This window comes from Balaenoptera borealis (genome assembly GCF_965194805.1).
Source record: "Balaenoptera borealis genome assembly, chromosome: X".
NCBI lineage: Eukaryota > Metazoa > Chordata > Mammalia > Artiodactyla > Balaenopteridae > Balaenoptera > Balaenoptera borealis.
Genome location: NC_138881.1, coordinates 40,270,756 through 40,291,780, shown reverse-complemented (window position 1 = coordinate 40,291,780; position 21,025 = coordinate 40,270,756). Strand labels below are relative to the sequence as shown.

The 21,025-nt window shown below is 47.7% G+C and overlaps 1 protein-coding gene across 1 annotated transcript in view; it reads left to right on the top strand.

Moving 5' to 3' along the window:
* DIPK2B (divergent protein kinase domain 2B) overlaps positions 1–18,748 on the top strand; it is a 46,083-nt gene extending 27,335 nt beyond the window's left edge. Inside the window, exons 3-5 of the mRNA XM_082378218.1 lie at positions 10,043–10,216; positions 13,498–13,786; positions 14,926–18,748. Coding sequence (XP_082234344.1) covers positions 10,043–10,216; positions 13,498–13,786; positions 14,926–15,266 — 804 coding nt within the window. The 3' untranslated portion in view covers positions 15,267–18,748. The remainder of the gene's footprint in view (positions 1–10,042; positions 10,217–13,497; positions 13,787–14,925) is intronic.
* The last annotated feature ends 2,277 nt before the right edge of the window (positions 18,749–21,025 follow it).

Genomic DNA, 21,025 nt, shown 5'->3' with positions numbered 1-21,025 from the left:
CAGCTGAATTACCTGCCACAATGATTATTTCATCTGCCGCAGTGAAAATCTTGGAGCAGCCCACAAATGCTTCAATGGCAAAGCCTCTGGGGCCCCTGAATGGAGGAAGATGGATGACGGACGAGGTGGGAAGAAAGAGATAGACTCCAATAGGAGGAGAAAGCTAGCTGCCACTTCCACCAGCAGGGTCACCCAAGATGTTGACTACCCCATGGAAGAAGGGGCCAGGATCGCCACCAAGTGAGCCTCTGGCTTCTAAAGGTTTGACAGTAAGGGGCACAGGTAGAAAAGGGGAGGTAGCCCTGACCAGGGCATATCTTCCAGGGAATAAAAGAAGAGTGTCCTGGGCAAAGCCATGAAAATGAGAATAAGATGTAATTGTGGGAAGTGGCAAGTGTCATGCCCCCTGATTATAGTATGGGTCGAGAGCAGTGGATAGATGTTGCAATAGTAGGACTGGGGCAGGGGGGTGGGGGGCTAAATTTTATTCTATAAGACAGTGGTTCTCACACTTGAGCGGGCATCAGAATTCCCTGGAGGGCTGGTTAACACTGGAATTGCTGAGTCGCAGCCCCAGAGCTTCTGACTGTGCAGGTCTGAGGCAGAGTCTGAGAATTTACATTTCTAAAGAAAAGTGATTTGAAGACTGTGGATCTTTCCACAAATGGGACCTAAAAGTGGTATGCAGGGTGGATGGGCAAGGGAGTGAGGTCAGCGAAGCTGTGTAACAAAAGTAGGACAGGGCCCCCCAAAACACAGCTACTGGTGAAGAAAGTAGGGAGGAGAGGCTGAGTTTCAATGCAAGAAAGCAGTACAGTCTGGCCTGGGACTCAGGCCTGGGTTCAAATCCTGGCTCCACCACTAAGGAGGGTTCCTCAGTGGAAGACAAGTCGTAGTCAGAAGCCTGTTGGGTGAGCGCTGATCCGAGAGGGAAGTCAACCAAGCGATCCTCAGTGGCCTGGCCACCTGCCCACGGGCTGCTGGAGACCACGGGCTGGGTGCCCTTTTCCCCAGACCCCAAAGCCAACTCCTGACCCTCGGATTTTCCTGTCTGGGTGCCCAGTCTTACCAACCCCTATGTCTACCTGGCCACTCCAAATAGGGGACAAGACGATAACACTCATTCCCCAACCCTTCTCTCTGAAGTTACTGAGCTCCCTGACTAGGGTTTCCTGGGGTTCCCAACTGTTTTTTTCCAAATTTAAAGACAGTCCTGGGTCAACATAGTCATGATGGGGAGTACACTTGTTTGATCCTCCAAAGGCAACCTTGTTTCCTACTCAGAGATCCATTTTATTGTGAAATTTGGGGAGGGGGCATATTACCATTGACCCCCATTGACCCTTGGAACTGACAACACTACCTTGTGTTCACAAAGCACTCCACAGTGTGTAAAGCACAGTGAGTTGTTTATCGTGCATCCAGGAAAGTAGTATCAGGTACCTACAATGTCCAGAGAGCCAGCTAGAGCCGGGCAACCGAGTGACATACCTGGTGCAAACCAACCATCTACCATAATGCCCACGTGAGAGATGAGGAAACGGCCTCAGAAAGGGAAAGGGACTTGCCTAAAGGCACACCTCCAGGTCAGCTAAGCCCAGAGGGAGCACAAGCTGGGGGAGAGGTGACTGATGACACAAATGGACACAACACAATGCTAGAGATCACAATGATGACAGCACAACTTGACACAGGGAATCAAAGACGAGAGAGATCAGCCATTAAGATAAGGAAGTTGAAAACAGCTCCAGATATTCTAACCTGGAAGACTAGGAGAATAGTAAGATCACTTACAGAAGTGGGAAAATTGGGAAAGGTGCTAGCTTTAGGGCAAATAATAGCAAATACTCATAGAGCCCTTCCCATGTATGTTTTGCCGAAAGCCTTACTTTAGGTTTCAAGGTTCGTAGGATTCGTTGGCAAAATAATCACTCTACACTCAGTTAAACAAGAATTTAGAGAGAGTTTATTGAATTAACAAAGATTACAGTATACTAATTAAGAAAAGAATAGTATAACTAACTAAGAAAGAATAGTAAAGACAGAGGTTCATACATCACCGAATTGGGGAAGCACCTACATCCAGATCCAAGAAGCACTGGGAAGTGCCTTGAACAGCAATCTGGAGTCACAGTTGGGAAGGTCCCCGGTGGTGCGTCGACCCCACGGGTGAGACTTCCGTTTGTCACTCGAAGGAGCCCAGCTTTTAGCACCAGGCCACACGGTGATAACAATCAGCCTACGTGCAAGTCTGTAGCTCTGGTTGTTGTCGTAAATGCCTTGGTCTTAACTCGTAAGTCTTGGAATGTTCTTGATCCCTGGGGGCTGGCCAGGTCCTCAAGGTGCAAGAAGTCCCGTGACTTACTCCCTGTCTTATCTAACGGTTTACAGTGTGTGCCGGCGCCACCCCTGCTGGCCTAGCGCCACCTCTGAAGCCTGAATAAGACTACTTTACTAGCCTCCCCAACAATGTACCAGACACTTTTCCCGCAGATTTGACCCTCCCAACACCCTGATGAGGTGGGTACCACAATTATTAGGGTAACCATACATTCAAGTTTGCTTGAGACAGTTCCAGCATATGCCAGCTGTCCTGATTTAATTATTAATATCATCCCTTTCACTCTCAAAACTATCCAGGTTTAGAAGATAAGTCACAGAGTCTCCCCTTCGTTATTATCCCTCAGTTACACACGAGGAAACTAAGGCACCGATCAATTGAAGAGCTTGCCCCAGGTCAGGCTGTTGTTAAGTGACAGAGCTGGGATTTGAACCCAGGTAGCTTGCCTCCAAAGGACAGGCTTGTAACTACTTTGTCATACTGCCTCTCGAAGTTGGTGTTGAATCCAATTTTTCACCTTTGCAGCTGGGGCGGGGGGGGGTGAAGGCTGCCCACCTATCCAGGCAAAGACCCCACCCCAGGCCAGTGGATTCCAAGATGGAATGGAGGCAGGCAGTGGCCTGGAGAGGTTAGACGTGAAGAAGATCCACCAGGAGGCGCTGGTAGAGGCAGGAGAAAGGATAAACCACATAACTCCACCCGTTCACGGGGGATCTTCAGTACTTCTCTCCTGGGAGACCTCCCCATCGATTTAAACAGAACTTCTCGAACATTCTATCAGGGCTCAACCCAGAAACTCTGCGGAGTATCAAGAATCTAAACAAACAGAAACCCCGCCCAAAGAAAGGATGTCACAGAGCTAGAGGCTCTGTTTCATGTGGAAATGGGAGCTCTGTCAGAGACAGGCCTTCCGGTGCGAGGGAGACATTTTATATCCCTCACCCCGCCCAACCAAATCTGTTTAGTTTTTGATTTAATGTTGTTTTAACATCTAGTCAACGCTGCAGGGTATGTTATCCACTCTGAGATGATCCAAGGCAAACTCCAAATTCTGGACCCACTCTTGGCTGACTTCCTGTCCTTGCTTCTACCCTTTGTGACTAACTTTCCATCAGAGACTAAGTTGCAGGGAACCTAAATTGCTCAGCCGAGGCGAACGGTACCAGAGAGAAACTTCCCAGTGGGGCAAGGGGCCTGTCATAAGGCTACAGTATCTTATGGTACCTCGTAACAGCGGCTGAGATTAGCTGCGTCATAAAGTAACATAAAAGACTGAGATTTATGAGGACATTTTTGGATGTCTGAACTTTGAAAATCATCCAGATGGTTTCTCCAAAATAATCACTGTGGTGGCCAGCATTTGTAGAATGAAAAGTTAACAAACCACACTGAGTCTGGGTTTCAGATTAAAAAAAAAAAAAAACAGAACTTTAATAAAAGAGGGGGGAAAAATCCATCTACTGAAGTTGGAAAAGAACCGTGAGCTGTTTCTCTTAATAATATAAACCAAACAGGGATTTTCATGGTTTTGAATACAATGCAGCTTGAAGAAATATTTGGGAACTTTTGGGTTAATTATCCACAACGGATACAGTTACTGAATTGTCATTGTTCTAATTAGGACACATTGATTAACTAGGACACATAATTAACCTAAACCCTGGACACACTGATTAACTAGGATACATAATTAACCTAAACCCTGCTTCACAAGCATATTTAACAACTAAATCATATGAAAAGTGTTGAGGTGTGCAACCAGAAAGACAACTCACAGGTTTATTAGCACTAGAACTTTCTCTTCTCCCTGGGTGCTAGGAGAGCTTGATAAAAGTAAATTCACTAAAAGTAAAAACTCATTTGTTCAAGATTTCCCTCAGCTTTCCAAATTGAGCTGGCCAGGGCAACCTTCTTAGTGGAAAAGCTAACTTCCAATCTTTTTTTTCTTCTGGCATCACTACGTGTGTGTATTCGTACATCCCCACATAGAACAATGGTGGCCTCTGTGGGCAGCAACATGAACTTTTTTTTTTTACTTTCACACTGTACAGTTCCATAGTATTTGAATATCTCACAATGAACACGCCCACGATGGCCAACTTTGGAAACGTCTATCCTCTCGGTGCATGGAAAAAAGTACACGGGCTAACCATTCTCTACAGTCAGTGTGGGCACCGCCTGTGTCCTGATCCGCTGATGGGGAAGATGGTGGTAGCCCTTGGAAAGGGTAAGGAAGGGAATAAAGTTACTGGAGTTAGCACATCTGCTATCTTTAGAGGTGTGCCATAATTTGCAAACATAATTTTTATTTGCCTAGTTTTTATGTTCTTTAAAGCCTTAGAACAAAAGAACAGATTCTATCTGAGAAGTGAAAATTAATTCTCATTTCAGCATGAAGCTCTCCATTAGTTGGATATGTCCTTGGAAAGAAGGTCAGATTCCTGAACCAAACCGTGCCTTCAGTTAGCACTGTGACCTCAGCTTGCTGACTTCCAATCTTAAAGGAAAGTCAACTTCTTGTCTTAGATTTCTCTTTCTAAGAGCAGCTAGTGTTCTTTCTTCTACACATTTATTTCCATCAGAAAAAGTGTATTCAGTGGTGGTAAATCTTTGCTTTGCTTTTCTTAAATAATATAGGCTATATTCCCTGTGGTGTGCAATGTACCCTTGTAGCTTATTTTATACCTAATAGTTTGTACCTCTTAATCCCCTACCCCTATATTGCCCCTCCCTCCTTCCCTCTCCCCACTGGTAACTGCTAGTTTGTTCTCTATATCTGTGAGTCTCCTTTTTTGTTATATTCACTAGTTTGTTGTGTTTTTTTAGATTCCACATATAAGTGATAAATCATATAATATTTGTCTTTCTCTGTTTGACTTATCTCACTAGCATAATGCCCTCCAAGTTCATCCATGTTGCTGCAAATGGCAAAATTTCTTTCTTTTTTATGGCTGAGCAGTAATCCATTGTCTCTCTGTGTGTGTGTGTGTGTGTGTGTGTGTGTGTGTGTATATGTATATATATATATACCACTTCTTTATCCATTCATCTGTTGATGGACATTTAGGTTACTTCATAAATCTTTGCCTTTCGAGTAGCATTTGCTTTGCAGAAACAGCTAAAAGTCATCCAGAACCAAGTGGGATCATTAATATGGAAAATGAACTTGAGGATAATGTGCACCAATAAGCAGCATGATCTTTAACAAGCCACCTCCCTTTCCTGGTCCCTACCTTAGTATTCTCATCCGGAAAATGGGAGCATTTTACTAGATCACTTGATAATGCAGTCTACCATTTGCATTGGCCAGCACGAGCTGCGAAATTTAATGTCACTGCATTTTCCACAAACTGTTTAAGCTTTTTTAAAATCAATCACTTTAAATTTCCAGGAGAGTCACAGGGCAAGAGAAAACTAAAAGCTAAAAGTCCCTGTGTATGCCGGGATAATGTCTGTGAAAGGCTCGCCATATGGCCTGAAACTTAGAACTTCCAGAAAATGTTACCCTCCTTTCCCCAACTGTGTCCTGCCAACCATGGTTTCAAATAGTGATCACCACAGAGGCTTCTGCGTCAGCCCTCCACATGCAGCTCCCTTGCCGCCCTGCGGAATTCACCAACACACAGGACCACTGGGAATGGGCTGCGTGTGCCCCACGTTCTGTGATGGCAGGCGGTCAAACCCCAACCGAGATGTTGTCCCCCTGCTGCCATCTTCCACTTCCAACGGGACCCTCAAGCTGGGCAGATCTCACCCATGGCATGGAACTTGAGAAGGACTAGGGCAATTCTGGGTAGGTTATTGAAGATCCACATCTTCTAAGTTGTGGTCTGCTCTGAGGAAAGCCCCCTCCTGCTCTCTTGAACTCTCTTATCTCTGGCTTCTACGGAGGAACAACAAGCACGGCTTTCTCCATCAGAGTCACAGAATCATTTGTCTAGACAATTTAACTTTCATGCTTCTGTCCCGGTAAGAACCCTTTAAATGGGGACACCGCTGATTGCTGGTGATTTTTTTTGAGCAAACACATGACAGGATGTGGATAAAAGCCAACCGAAGGTCAAACAGCTCATTGGGGAAGTTACTTCTCGTGTACTCAGATTACACTAGAAGCTTCAAAAGTGAAAGCAAATCTAGATTTCCATCTCAGTTGCTGTTGTTTCCGCACAGAACAAGTGCTTTTCCCTTGGCACCAGTGTATGTGTGTGTATATAGTATATATATGTAATGTACATATTGTGTTATAATAATATATTACACAAAATATGCAATATTATTAATTTATTAACCAATATTAATAAATATAGTATAAATGTTAATATAATAAATTTTATATAAAATAATAATATACAATATAATATAATTATATATAACATATAATATTATATGATATATATGTGTGCATATATATATATATATAAAAAACAGATTTATTTCAAGGAATTGGCTTATGAGATTGGGGGACTGGCAAGTCCAAAATCCATAGGACAGGCCAGCAGGCTGGAGAACCTTGTGCAGGACCTGATGTTATAGTGCACAGGTGGAATTTCTTCCTCCTCAGGGAAACCTCAGTTTTGCTCTTAAGGCCTTTCAACTTCTTGGATCGGGTCCATCCACATTATCAAAGATAATCTCCTTAAAGTCAACTGACTGTAGATGTTAACTACCTCTACAAAATACCTTCACAGCAACACCTAGATTAGTGTTTGATTGAACAGGGCACCATAGCCTAGCCAAGTTGACACATAAAACTGACCATCACAATGATGTACCCATTAAATTTCATTGACTGTTTTATAAACTATTGGAGATTGAGGTGGAGAGGCGTGACAATTGCTCTCAGTACCACCCTGCACTGAAGCCCCCTGTGAGGTGACAGTGCAGCAGAGCAAAAGCCCGGTCACTTGCACCACACCGTGAAGACCTTGACCCACTGGCTGGTTCCCTAGGGCTGGCACCAGACAGGAAATGCAAGGATGAGGAAACCGGGCATGAGAGGGGGAGGGGCAACAGAAGGCCAGTGTTTGGTTTTCCTTTTGCCTTTCATTGGAAAATGGTGAGTTAGCCCTATTGCCCATGTATAGAGAAGGGAGTAGTGATTTGGAAACTCCAAAGCAATGGGCAAGCCCCAGAAAGTGTGTATTTCCAATAAAATAATGAATCATTATTTTATTGGACACGTTTGGTTTCCTAATTCCGTTTGCCATTGGCCAATATCACTGTGGGCTTGCACTTGGCCAGCACAAACCAAACAGGAGTAGGTGCAGCCCCACTCTGTGAGTGGGACCTTGGGAAGCAGCTGCCTCCACCATAAAGGGAGATTGGGGTACAAGATGGGTTTAGAGCCTCTTCCGGCTATAGTTCTAGAGATGGCCCAGAACCTCCTCAGCAAATATACCAGTTATTTATCGCTGAGTAACAAACCACTTCAAAACTAGGGGCTTAAAACAACAGGAATCATCAGTTTTGCTCACAAATATTCAATTTGGGCAGGGCTTGGTAGGAAGGCTCACGAGGCTCCACATGGCATCAGCTGGGGTGGTTCAATACAGCACCGGAGGACCCATTCCCAAAATGGCCGAGTCGTGTGTCTGGCAAGTTGGGGGTTGGCTGTCAACTAGGCACTCAGCTGGGTGAGAGCTAAGGGTCTTGCTTTCCCTCCATGTAGCCTGGGTTTCTTTACAGCACGGTGGCTGGGTACAAGAGAGAGCCAAGTAGAAGCTGTATCTCCTTTTATGGCCAAGGCTCAGAATTCATACAGCATCACTCCCGTAAGCATTCCAGTCACTAGAAGTGAGTCACCAAAGCCACTCCATACTCCAGGGGAGGGGAATTAGACTCCACCCTCGATGGGAGGAGTGTCAAGGAGTTTGTGAACATGTTTTAAAATCACCTCCACAAATGATACCTCTGGTGTCCACACTCATGTTGGGTACTAGCTCTGACACCTCCTTTTTCCTTGGCCCCCCTCCCCCATTCAGCCGATCACCAAGACTTGTAGATTCTACTACCCTCATATCTTTTCATTCTCTCATCTCACACCTGGACCATTGCATCTTCTTAACTGACCTTCCTGCCTCCATTCTTTTCTTCTGTGATATTTAGGATTTGGTTCAGCTGCATGTGACAAAAAAATCCAAGTAACAGTGGCTTAAGCAAGATCAAAATATACTTTTCTTTTATATAAAAGAAACTGATACATAGCTGTCCAGGGCTGATATAGTGACTCTGTGATTGTCAGGGATCCAGGCTACTTTCATTTTTCTGCTCCACAACCCTTAGCATGCCCTGGTCCAAGATGGCTGCCCAAGCACCAGCCATCACTTCCACATTCCAGTCAGGAAGGAAGAAGGAGTAAAGAAGGATACACCCGCTCCCTTTAAGGACCTTTCTCAGAAATTTCTACTTATATCTCATTGACCAGCACTTAGTCACGTTACCACACCTAGCTGCAAAGGAAGCTGAGAATGGAATCTTTATTCTGGGCAGTCATGTGCGTCACTAAGGTTTTTGTACAGCTTGTTCCCTCTGCACAGATACCCTCCCACCCTCTTTGCATGCTCACTCTACCCTTGCTTCAGGCCTCCGCTTAGACTTCACTGTCTTCCAAGAAGCCTTTGAGGGGCCCACAAATATGTTTTGATTTCTTTTAAAATCAGAAGAAAAAAATCGATCTTTTAGATCCAAGAACATGTTTGAATATATAATATTAAGGTATTTGTTTTTGTACCAATGCAGTTGTAAAATATCATTTTTAATATTTTTTATGGAGGAAGGGGCCCATGAAGGCAAAGGATTTTGGAGGTGCCAGCGCCTCCAAAAGTTCTGGTGTGGTCCTGCTCCTGTGGGCTCCCATAGCTCCCTGACCTCACACCAGTCATAGCTCCCTCTGCACCACGTCGTAACTGCTGGGCATTTGATGGTCTCCCCCGCCCGACAGGCCTGGGAGGGCAGTGTCGATTGTGGTCCCCTTTGCATCTGCAGTGCCTCAAATACAGTCTGGTCTTTGGTAGACTCCCTGCAAACGTTGGTGGGTGAACGAATGAATGAGTGCGCTGAGCTCACCCAGCTACAGGGTTACAACCCCAGTAAAGATAAGGATGCAGGTCCTGTCTGGCTCCACCTACCTACTTCTCACCTGGTGTACTGCCTTAGTACAAATACTAGGTATGTGTGACTTGGGGAACTCACTTAATCTCTCATGACCTAGTGACCTCCCAAAGGCCCCACCTCCTAATACCATCACATTGGGGATTAGGGTTTCAACATATGAATGGGGTGGGGTGGGGGGAGGGCAAACATGCAGCTCATATCAGGTTCAAATCCTGAATCCAGCCCTCCCAACACTTACCTACACTCTGCAGACTTCCAGTTCCTCAGTTGCAAAATGCGGGTGGAGACACAGGGTCTCCAAGGCTCCAGCTGCTACTGCCTGCCCAGTGCCCGCCTACCCTGACCCCAGGACCGCTCAGTCCCTTCTCGACTCCCGCCCTCCCCCACATAGCCTGCTCAGGCCCCTCCCACCACGCCCCCCAGGGGTACTGTGCTCCATAACCCCCCCCCGACCCCCTCAGGGCCTACTTGGTCGCCCGCAACCCCGCGATCTCCCCCAATAGCAGGGCCTGCCCGTGCCGGTCCTGCCATCGCCCACGAGCACTCAGCACGCTTTCCTCCTCCCGGAATCTCTCCCACCCGCTGCAGGGCCTGCCCAGCCCCCTCCTGCGCTGCCCGTCACAGCGACTCCTGGATCGCGTGGTCCGGCGCTATGCGGAGGTGGCCGACGCTGGCAGCATCTTCATGGACCACTTCACGGACCGCGACAAGCTGCGTCTCCTCTACACGCTAGCTGTCAACGCCCATCCCATCCTCCTACAGGTATGCAGGGACCCCCCCCCCCAACCCCGGGAAAGCCCGTCCAGGGAGCGGGTTCACTTCCGGCTCCGAGGGAGCAGGCCCTGGGTTGAGTTCTCTCTGCCATCACTGCACACCTTGGGGCCACCAGCCCACGTTAGCACCTTTGTGGCATTCAGTAAATATGTGTTGGCTTCTGCAGTGGGGAAGTGCTGTGGTTACTGCAGAGGAAAGAGGTGTGGGAGCTGGGGAGGAGGGGCGGCGGGGAATGGCCACTTTCGCGGCCAGAGGCAGCCCGGAAGGGCTTTGTGGAGGAGGGCAGCTTTGACCAGGTGTCTCAAAGATCAGTACGATATGAGCTGAGCAAGCTCAGGAGGTGGGGAAAAAAACAAAGAAGGACCCACCCGGAGAGGTGCTCTGCAGCTGTGCTTGGAAAGGAGAAAAAAATGGAAGTCACCTAAATGTCCATCAAAAAGGGGATGGTCAAATAGGTAAGGATGTTCTGGAACACTGGTCCACGAGACAGGCGCGCTGGCCCCTGCCTTCATGCAGCTTCCACTCCAGTGGTAGAGACAGCCCCTTAACAAGTCAGCTAACTCGCGGGGCCCCATCACACCCATTTCTCCCGGATCCCAAGAGTCAGGACGCTTACTTAATGGGCACAAAGGAAACTAGGAAGTGAGAGGGAGGAGCAGAAAAAGGAGGGTGGAAGAGAGAGGAGGAGAAGCAGGAGGAAGAGGAATAAGGGGAGGCGGGAGAGGAAGAGAGGGAGGAGAAAGAGGAGAAGGAGAAGGTGCAGGAAGAGGAGGGGGTGGAGGAGGAGGCAGCCCCACAGCAGTTAATAATAATTAGCGTTGTTATTAATTATATTATAATTATTTATATTGTATCGACTTTAATAACTATAATAATTATATCGAGATTATATTTTAATTATTTATAGTATTGTGTTAATAGTAATAATTCTAATTAATAATTATATTAGTTATTATATGATGTTTCTTTATAAATAAATATACATATAATTATTTATAATTATATTATTTATAGTATAATTATTATTTTAATATTATTTATAATATATTATTTTGTTCTAATTATTTATAATATATTTAATTCTAATTATTTATAGTATTGAAATTATTTATGAGATATTATATAATATATAATTACATATTATTTTTATATATAATATATTAATGATATATTACTGGCCAAAGGCAGGATGGCTAAGTACATAATAACAACTCATTTCTTGAGCACTAGCTATGTGCCAGGCACTGTGTTAAATGTTTTACATCATTATCTCATTTAATGCTCACAACTCGACAACCCCACGGGAATATTATTATTGTCCCGTCTTCCAGATGAGGTAAGTGGAGCTCAGAGCTGTGAAGTGACTGGGCCACAGTCCCTTAGCCAGTGTCAGCGGTGGAACCCAAACCCAGAGCTGTCTGACTTCAGGGTCCACGCTCTTCCTGCTAAAATCTGCCTACTAACGTTGGCATTTGAAATCCTAGAGGAGAAGAAGGAATTGCTGGTTGCCCTGCACACTCAGAGGCCTTCTTCTCCAATTGTCCTACACTTAGTGGCCAAGGCAGGTGACCTGGCTACTTCCAGCCCTGGCTCCTGAGAGGTCTGGGCTGGGACTCTCCATCCACCCTGAGCTCCGCGCATGGCGTCGATCTGCCCCCAACCCAGGGATGACTCGTGCCCGCACATTTAGACATCGCCAGGGAGCCGGGGGCCTCTCTCCATGGCACACAGTGGAGAGGTCCCAGTGGGCAGGGGGGGGACAAGAAATGGTTCTTCACAGCATGGCGAGTGGGTTAAAATGGCAGAAGTCCACAGAAAATCATCAGAAAGGGGGATGACTTTGTTCTTTTAAGAAGGAAAATGAGGGAAAAAAAAGTGTTAATATTTATAGTTTCTGTCATTTCTCCCATAAAGAAACACCATTCCAGATATAGCTGCCTCAATAAATAGTCAAAAAAAAAAAAAGCTAGGATAGTCCCTCCACTCTTTTTTTTTAAATTGAGATATAGTTAATTTACAACATTGTGTTAGTTTCAAGTATACAGCAAAGTGGTTCAGTTTTATATATATATATATATATATATATATATATATATATATATATATTCTTTTCAGATCCTTTTCCCTTATAGGTTATTACAAAATATTGAGTAGAGTTTCCTGTGCTGTACAGTAGGTCCTTGTTGGTTATCTATTTTACATATAGTAGTGTGTATATATTAATCCAAAACTCCTGGAGCTCTTACAAGGAGACAGGGGAAACTGGGTAGAGCTGTGTGCTTGCCTAGACCAGTGTTAGGCTGTCAGAACGTTCCAGTCAGTTGGGGAGTCTCTGTGAGTGTGTAATTACCCCAGCCAGGCAGATTCGCCCAGGGCCACGCCCAGGGCCAGTGCAGCAGTTCCCAAAACTTGAGTCACCCAAGGGTCACCTTCATAATTTTTGCCCTATCCCAGAACCTACTGCCTGCACTGTTATTTTTTTAAATATTTTCTTTAAATCAACCTTAAGTTGACCCTCTTTTTTTTCCCCCATAGTCTCTTCCTAAGCCGTGATATCTGTGAAATCTGAAATGCTAGTCATATTTTTTCAACTCTACAACTCTTCAAATAAACACATTCCCCTGAAGCCTGAATACCCTCTAAAATTGTAGCAAAGGCATCGGCATTCTCTTACCTCGCTTGGGGCAACTTTGTTGAAATGCAATCTACAATATGGAAAGAAGAGCTCCCTTTTCTGAATCCCTCCATCAACAATGGAATAAAAAAGTGGTGGGGGGAGGGACAGGGGGAGCAAGGTATTGCCATGTTCCAAAAGGTATAAACAAGGTTAAGGGATGCTTTGCTAACGTGTCTTGAGACGTTGGGTACCTGAGTAAGGCTGATCTTTCTGTCTGCTCTTGGGGAGAGAGAGAGAGAGAATGAGAGAGAGAGAGAGAGGGAGGGAGGGATGGAGGGAGGGAGGGGGAGAAAGAAGAGAGAGAGAGAGAGAGAGAGAGAGGGAGGGAGGGATGGAGGGGGAGAGAGGGAGAGAGAAAATGAGAGAGAGAGAGAGGGAGGGAGGGATGGAGGGAGGGAGGGGGAGAGAGAGAGAGAGAGGGAGGGAGGGATGGAGGGAGGGAGGGGGAGAGAGAGAGGGAGGGAGGGAGGGAGGGAGGGGGAGAGAGGGAGAGGGAGGGAAGGAGAGAGGGAGGGGGAGAAAGGGAGGGAGGGAACTGTCTCAGGAGGTTTTTCTCTCTAATCCTCTAATGCCTCCTCCTCTCGCTTGGCAGATCTTCCCGGGCGCCGAGGGATGGCCACTGCCCAAGTACCTGGGCTCCTGCGGCAGATTTCTGGTCAGCACCAGCACCAGCCCACTGCAGGAATTCTATGGTGCACCCGCAGACCAGGCGGCCGACCTGGCCTACCAGCTCCTGGGTGTCCTGGAGTCTCTGAGGAGCAACGATTTGAACTACTTCTTCTACTTCACCCACGTGGATGTGGACATGTTTGGCATCTTCAACAACGGGCATCTGTTCATCCGGGATGCCAGCGCACTGGGCGTCATCGACAGGCAGGAAGGTACCCAGCATGGGCCTGGCTGAGCAGCTGTCAGAGGGGAAGGCAGGGTGACAGGCGCTAGGGAGGGGTGACAGGGCCCAGGGGTGGGGTCTCCCTGTGTCATAGTGAGAGCAGCTCAAGTTTGGGACGGGAGAGAGTCCCTCTCCCCGTTTTAAGTCTCTGCTCCAGCTCCAAAGGGGAACCGGACTTGACCTTGTCAGTGCAGGAGGAGGAGATTTGCACTGTGCTATGGCCCCAGCTTCACCCTCTGAGGGCACTGCCGTTGTCCGACTGGGTCTGTGTGGCGCGGGGACCTGCCCCGCCCCTGCTCACACACATACAAGCCCCTGGATCCATCTCCCCCTCAGAGCCTTTCTCATCAGATGCTTTGAACATCGCAGTCTGTGATGGTGACTAGATATTCTGAGCCCAATAGTAGGACAGAGGATTTTAATTTCCAATTTCTGATTTTGTTTATATGAGAAGGCCTACAAAGATAGACCAATTAAACCACGCTTACTCATTTCCTGATTTGCCTTTATTAAGAAGAATCAAATGAGAAGAAGTGGGGCTGATTCCAGAATATTCGGGATATGTGAACCACTGAATATCAGTCCCACTACAACCCGTTGAAGGCATATTCTGGATTACCTGTTCTTTCTCCCGACTTTGTATTTAAAGAAGGCACATGAAACCAGCCCTAGGAATTTCCTGAGTTCCCTAATTCAGTCATAATTATGGGAGAATCACGATATGCATGGGAGCCTTACAATTAGAAGCCCAAGTTCTGGTAGGAAGAAGTGCGTTTTCCATCCCCAGGCCTCATCTTTTTTTTTTTTTTTTTTTTAATTTTTTGGGCACGCCACGTGGCATGCAGGATCTTAGTTCCCCGATGAGGGATCAAACCCGCGCCCCCTGCAGTGGAAGCACGGAGTCTTAACCACTGGACCGCCAGGGAAGTCCCAGGCCTCACCTTATTGTAGCCGAGAGAGTTCCCCCCAGGTTCTCAACGGGGGCCATCGTGTCCCTGAGCCCTAAATCTCCTGGTGACAGGAGATGCTAGGAGTCTGAACCACTTTGCCCAGCAATTCTCATTAGTGACGCCTCCCCGCAAGGAGAACAGGTTGTAGGGTGTGTGATGTCTTCCATGTCTCTTGTAGGCAGCCAAGCGGCCTCCAGGGCAGGAGAGAATAAAGACATCTTCAGCTGCCTGGTCTCTGGCTGCCAGACCGAGCTGCCCTCCTGCGACACCATCCCTGAGAAGCAGAACCTGGTACTGGTGTGTGGCCAGGTGCTGCCCCCACTTCTCCGGGCCAAGTTCCCGTCCCCAGTGCAGGAGGAGATAGACGCCGAGCTCGCTCGCTGTGGGGAGGCAACCCGGCCAGACCCCGAGGTCCTCCAAGCCGCCAGCCGGCTGAAGGACATCTTGAGGCCCCTGAGAACCTGTGACCCCAGATTTGCCTACCGCTACCCAGACTGCAAGTATAATGATAAGTTCTGAGGGGCTGGAGCCTTGCTGGCCTCCGGGGACCACATCCTTGGACCTTCCGCTGCCCGCTCGCTTGCTGCACGGTTGAAAGAAGCTGCTCCCTTTTAGACACTGGGAGAAAGGTACCTTTGTTTCCCAGGGAGAAAGGAACATGCCAACCATCAGAGGGCAGTCATGTCATCGGGTGGCATGATTGCCCCCGCCGGCTGGGTCATCGTGGAAGAGCCCAAGGGTGGGCATCGGAAGAACCAGGTGTGGACACTCACTCGGCCTCTTTGAGCCTCATTTTTCTCTCTTCTCCGCCAGACTCTTGAGTTAGTGCAAAAAGACAGAGATATGAAGGGCCAGGGACACGTGCTCTCTCCCCCCAGCCCAGGTGGTTACAAAGAATGTTCCAGAAGCATGCACGGCCAGGGCAAATGTGACAGAGCCGTGGAGGTCAAAAGGCTGGCACGGAAGGAAGACTGTACCCCTGCCCTATAGCCCTCCTGCCACGCTCCCCACACTGCCACAGGGTGAGGAGACTGCAGGACAAGGGGACACGTGGACAGAAGGCCCTTCTGTCCCAGAAGTGTCCAGAGAGGCACTTCATGGTGTGGGAAGGAGCCAGGGTAAGAAGAGAAGAGGGCTGGGCTGGGGGCCAATGTGTTTGTCTAGGTCCTCTGAGAACCAGGTGTCAAGACGGGATTAAATGGGCAAGGATTGTATCAATATTAAGGAAGATGCCTGGGGGGAGGGAAAGGAGGAGGGAGCCGGAGACGGCTGGGAGAGCCATCAGGCCGCGCTGTAAGGTTGACCCCTCCCTCCCCCAAGTGAGGGCAAGAAGGTCAGCTTGGGGCATCCCAGACTGCCATCTGCGCAACCGAAAGAAGGTTCAGCGAGACCGTCAGGGCGACCTCGAGGCAAAGCCAGCCGTCAGAGGAGCTTCGCAAGAATGGAGAGCCCTTATATTCCTGTGGCAGGGAACAGCCCGTGGGAAGCGTGGCCTCAGCCCAACCGCAAAGATGGATTTCAAAGCACAGCGCAGGGCACTTAGCCAGTTCTGCTCCCTGGAGCCGAAGGTCTGTGAGTTAGAAGATTCTCATTGTAGCCACAGCCGGGGACCAGGGCCAGCTCTCTCCACACCGTGGCCTCCAGGGCAGGACTCTAAAGAGTCTGAGAATTTTCATTCAAACATGGCCTTACAGGTCATTCTAAAAATATTTTTTCAAGGTCAGCCAACGGAATATATTTTATTCAGCAGTTTGCTTTATATCTTTAAAATGTTTAGCCACGTGGTATGTGGGTCTCCGTGTATACTCCTGCCCGGGCCCCTCAAACATTAGTGGGGCTTCCTTGGACCTTTGCCCAGCCTCCCTGCCAGCCCTCCACCCCCCAGGGACCTCTCAGTTGGCCTCCTCTTTTCTACCTCTGAATCGCCACCTTTAAGGTCAGAATGCCTGGCTTAATAGGCTTCACGCCGCAGACGGGGAAACTGAGGCCCAGGGAGGAAGAGTGACTTGCTGGGATAGTTCCAGAACTCCTACTATGAGTCCAGACTCCTCTTGCCTTCCCCTTCAGCCTCTGTCCTGCCCAATTCTGGTCCCTTCACTCACATTTAAAGAGAAGCCAAGAAAAGTCCTGTTTTGTGGTACCCTGCGGTGCGGTTGGGAGTTCCCTTTTGACTGCTCCAGGCACTACGTCTGGGGCAACCGTAACAGTGAGGATGCCGGGCCGAGCTTCTGGGAGGGCAGGCTTGGGCTGCCTGAGAGTCTTTGAGACAGTTGCTTCCTGGCTTGGTCTGGAGAGTGAGGATTGACCACCCTTCCCAACACCTTGCTTTTTTAGCCCAGTGAAACTGATCTTAGACTTCTGGCCTTCAGAACTCGGAGAGGATAAATTTCTATTGTTTTAAGTCCGCACTGTGGAGTCATTTGTTACAGTAGCCACAGGAAACAAACACATACCCCGAACTCTTAGTGTCTGCTTCCAGAGAACCCAACTTGCAATGCTCCGCAACTCCAGTCTATTGTGATGGATTCAAAAGCCAGACCCGCCAGGAAAGAGTGTGTTATGTGTCCATAACCAGGGCTGGGGCTTGCACGGTTCCGTTCCTCCACTGACTAAGTCCTGAGCATCATTTAAGACCCTGAGTCCTACCCTGACCCAAAGCTTTTGCTGACAGCCCAGCTCCCAGCGAGCCTTTTCTGAATCCTACCTCTGTACCCCTGAACCCCAGGCCCGCACCCATTTGAGGCTAACCTCAAGGGTATTCCAGAGAGATCTGTGCTCCTCCTTCCCATCCAGCTGGGAGCTCCCTGAAGATGCTGGTGGCACAGAGTTCTCTGTACTCCCCGTAGCAGCCAGCACAGGGCTAGGCACAGAGCACGTGCTCGGAAAATATTCTTGCTGAGAACAATGATGTGTTCTTCAATCCTTTTTGTTCTGTGCTTTTCATACACCATGTGCTCTGGACTGATTTTTTTGTGTCCCCCGCAAAAATTCATAGGTTGAGATCTTAACCCCCAATGTGATGGTATTTGGAGGTCATGGGGGTGGAGCCCTCATGAATGCCCTCATAAAAGAGACCCCAGACAGCTCCCTCACTCCTTCCGCCATGTGAGGACACAGCAAGAAGGTCCTGGCTATGAACCAAGAAGCTTGCTCTCACCAGACACTGAGTCTGCCAGCCCCATGATCTTGGACTTCCTAACCACCGGAACTGGGAGAAATAATTGCTGCTTATAAGTCACCCAGTCTGTGGTATTGTCATAGCAGCCCAAACGGACAAAGACACCGTGCTGAACATATGCAAACCGCAGCCACGTCCTCGAGAACAGCTCTTTCCCCTCAAGAGCCAGGAGACAAGTGAGTCAACACTCAAGAGACTTAGCCAGAACAAAATCATCGTACTATGTTCTCAGCCCCCTGCAATCTGATTGGAGGCATTATTTTTTCTGCGTTTTGCCAGCCACTGTCTTTTTGCCTGCAGGACCGGCTGCATAATTTGTGGGACCCCCTGCAAAAGGAAAACGCGGGGCCTCCTGTCACTGAGAATTGCAAGATGGGGCCAGCAGAGTGTTAACCTGAGTGCAGGCCCCGTACGACTGTATGTTGATGCCCACGAAGCCAGCCCTGGGTGCCTGAGAATACTAATTAACCTCTGTGTAGAGGGCTCTTGGGGTTTACTGGGGTCTCACTTGATCTCCACAAGCAAGGGGAGTAGCTGTGGAGCCAGAGGTGGTATAAAATATTTAATAACCATCATGGCAAAGGGACTGACATAGGAGAACAGGCTCCACTGGCTTCAGCTATCAGCTCGGCGTCCCCACAGCCCTGCGGGCAAGTCCTACTTTTCAAACAAGGAAACTGATTCAAGCGATCTGCTCAAAGTGACCATTTTGAGGTCTCCTGCTTTCCTAGTCCTCCCCTGTAGCATCTAACTTCTGCCTATAAGTGATTGCATGAGCCTGAATGTTTCCTCTAGAGCTAAAATAAATACTTTGTTGGATTTGCACTCATTTTGAAAAGGTCTAGAGCCCTGGAATCAGCCAGACCTGGCTTCAAATCATGACTCTGCTGGTTACTGTGTAACCTTGGGCAAGCTGCTTGACCTCTCTGAGTCTCTCTGAGCCTCACTCATAAAAAGATGAGAAAAAGATTTACCCTTGCAGGGTTATTATCCTATTTAAATAATACACTGTTTCTCAAGAGCCTGGCACATACGGGCGTTCTATATTTCATGGTAAATGTAGGGCAAGAACAGAGGGTTTCCTGGCCGAAGGGGCTCCTCACACAGCCAAGGTGAGTGCTGCAGCCTCTTCGGAGGGACGCTGATCTCTGCCCCAAGGCTCTGCTCCAGACCGAAGGAACCACCAGGGTGCCGCAGGCTGCCGGACAGTCTGACTGGGGCCATTTTTCTTCCCTCCCGCTTCTCCAGACTCCGGGTTGATCATGAATGGCAGCCGGGCAGCCACTAGACTCGCCTCCACAGCCTAGGTCTCCACCAGGCTCAGGAGGGAATCCTCCTTGAGCAGGTAACGTTGGGATCCTTGGGAAGTCCACCCGCACTTAGTATCCGAGGGGTTCGTGTATCCCTCTTGGCCCATTGAAAGCTCACAGCTCGCTGCCCGTGCGTGGTGATGTGGCTTTCCTGCCCACTTCAGGCCTGTTGCTCACATATATTGGCACGGCTGAGCTCACGTGCACACAAGTATAGTCAGATGGGTCCACAGCTCTTCGTGTCATTTTTAAAAAATGGTTGCATCTGCGGGCTGTGCGGGATGGTCAACACCCAGGCTGAGGGCCTTGAATTTGCAGATGCAATGACCCTCCAAGAAGGCAACTGAGAGGAATAGGCCAGCAAAGGGGAGCTGAGCAACCAGTGGCCCGCCCATTGGAGCTCTTTGTAGAAGCAGACAAGGAGAGGGAGTACCCCCAGTCCACTAGGGTGAGCAGGGCATCGTCTCAGGCCTGAGCTGTCTGTGGCAGCGCAGAGAGAGCAGCGGCTCTGGAAGCAGACTCGTCTGCTTTCAGATCCTGTGCCAGCCCCTCTCACCAAAATTAGTACGTCAAAGTTATTGATTGCAGCGTTGTTTGTCATTGCAAATACAGAAAACAACTTCAGTGCCCGTACGTGGGAGAGTGGTTGAATAAACTGCAGCACATCCACACAAAGGAGTGCTATGCAGTTCTACAAATGAATAAGGAAGGTCTCTAGGAACTGATATGGGATGATTTGCAAGATATAGTATGACATGAGGGAAAAAAAAAGCGCACAAGGGTATTTATAGGATGCTACCTTTCATGTAAGAAAGAAGAAGATATAAGAAAACACTTATGTATCCGTTCACCTGTGATGCAAAAAAAGATATACACACACACATACACACATACGTATGTGTGTGTGTATATGCATGTGTGCGTATATAGATACATAGATCTAAAGAATAAACCAGAAGCTAAGGAGATTGGTTCCCTACAGGGGGTGGGTGTCAATGCGGTGGAAAGAAGAGAGGAATGGGAGTGGGGCAGCACGGATGAGGAGGGAGTGAAACTTTTCTGAGCATGCCTTTCTGTATAACTCTGACTCTTAGAACCATGGGAATACCTCACACAACCCACAAATAAATAGTTAAGATCAACCAGGAGGTGGGTTGAACTAAAATGAAATACAAAGAATAACAGATGGACCCAACTGTATTACAAATGAATAAAATAACTACACAGAGGAACTAACTTAAGTAACTTGGAAACTAAGCCTTTTGACTACATAGTATAAGACGAAAAACAACAAGAAGTGTACACACGCTTTAAAACGGTTAATTTTATGGTATGTGAATTTTACCTCAATTTTAAAAGAGAGAGGAAAAAAAGAACCATCCACAAAATCTGTGCTCTAGTTAGTAAATATTTTTCTCATGAGGATCTGGGTTAGCAATTCCGAAACGACTTTAAGTTTTGAGCAAGTAAGTAAATATGTTGTGGATGGTGAGAGACGGGCTTCTCATGGCTCGAGAAAGGAGTTACAAGTCAAGAAAGAGGGAATTTTGTGTTCCTTCCAATTTTGAAGTCTGTGATGTTAGACTGGAACTGGAGGTATCACTATGAACTCAGGCTTTCTTTTTTTTTTGTTTTTAATTTTTATTGGAGTATAGCTGCTTTACAACGCTGTGTTAGTTTCTACTGTACAGCAAAATGATTCAGCCATACACATACAGATATCCCCTCCCTTTGGACTTCCCTCGCATTTAGGTTACCACAGGGCACTAAGTGAGTTCCCTGTGCTATAC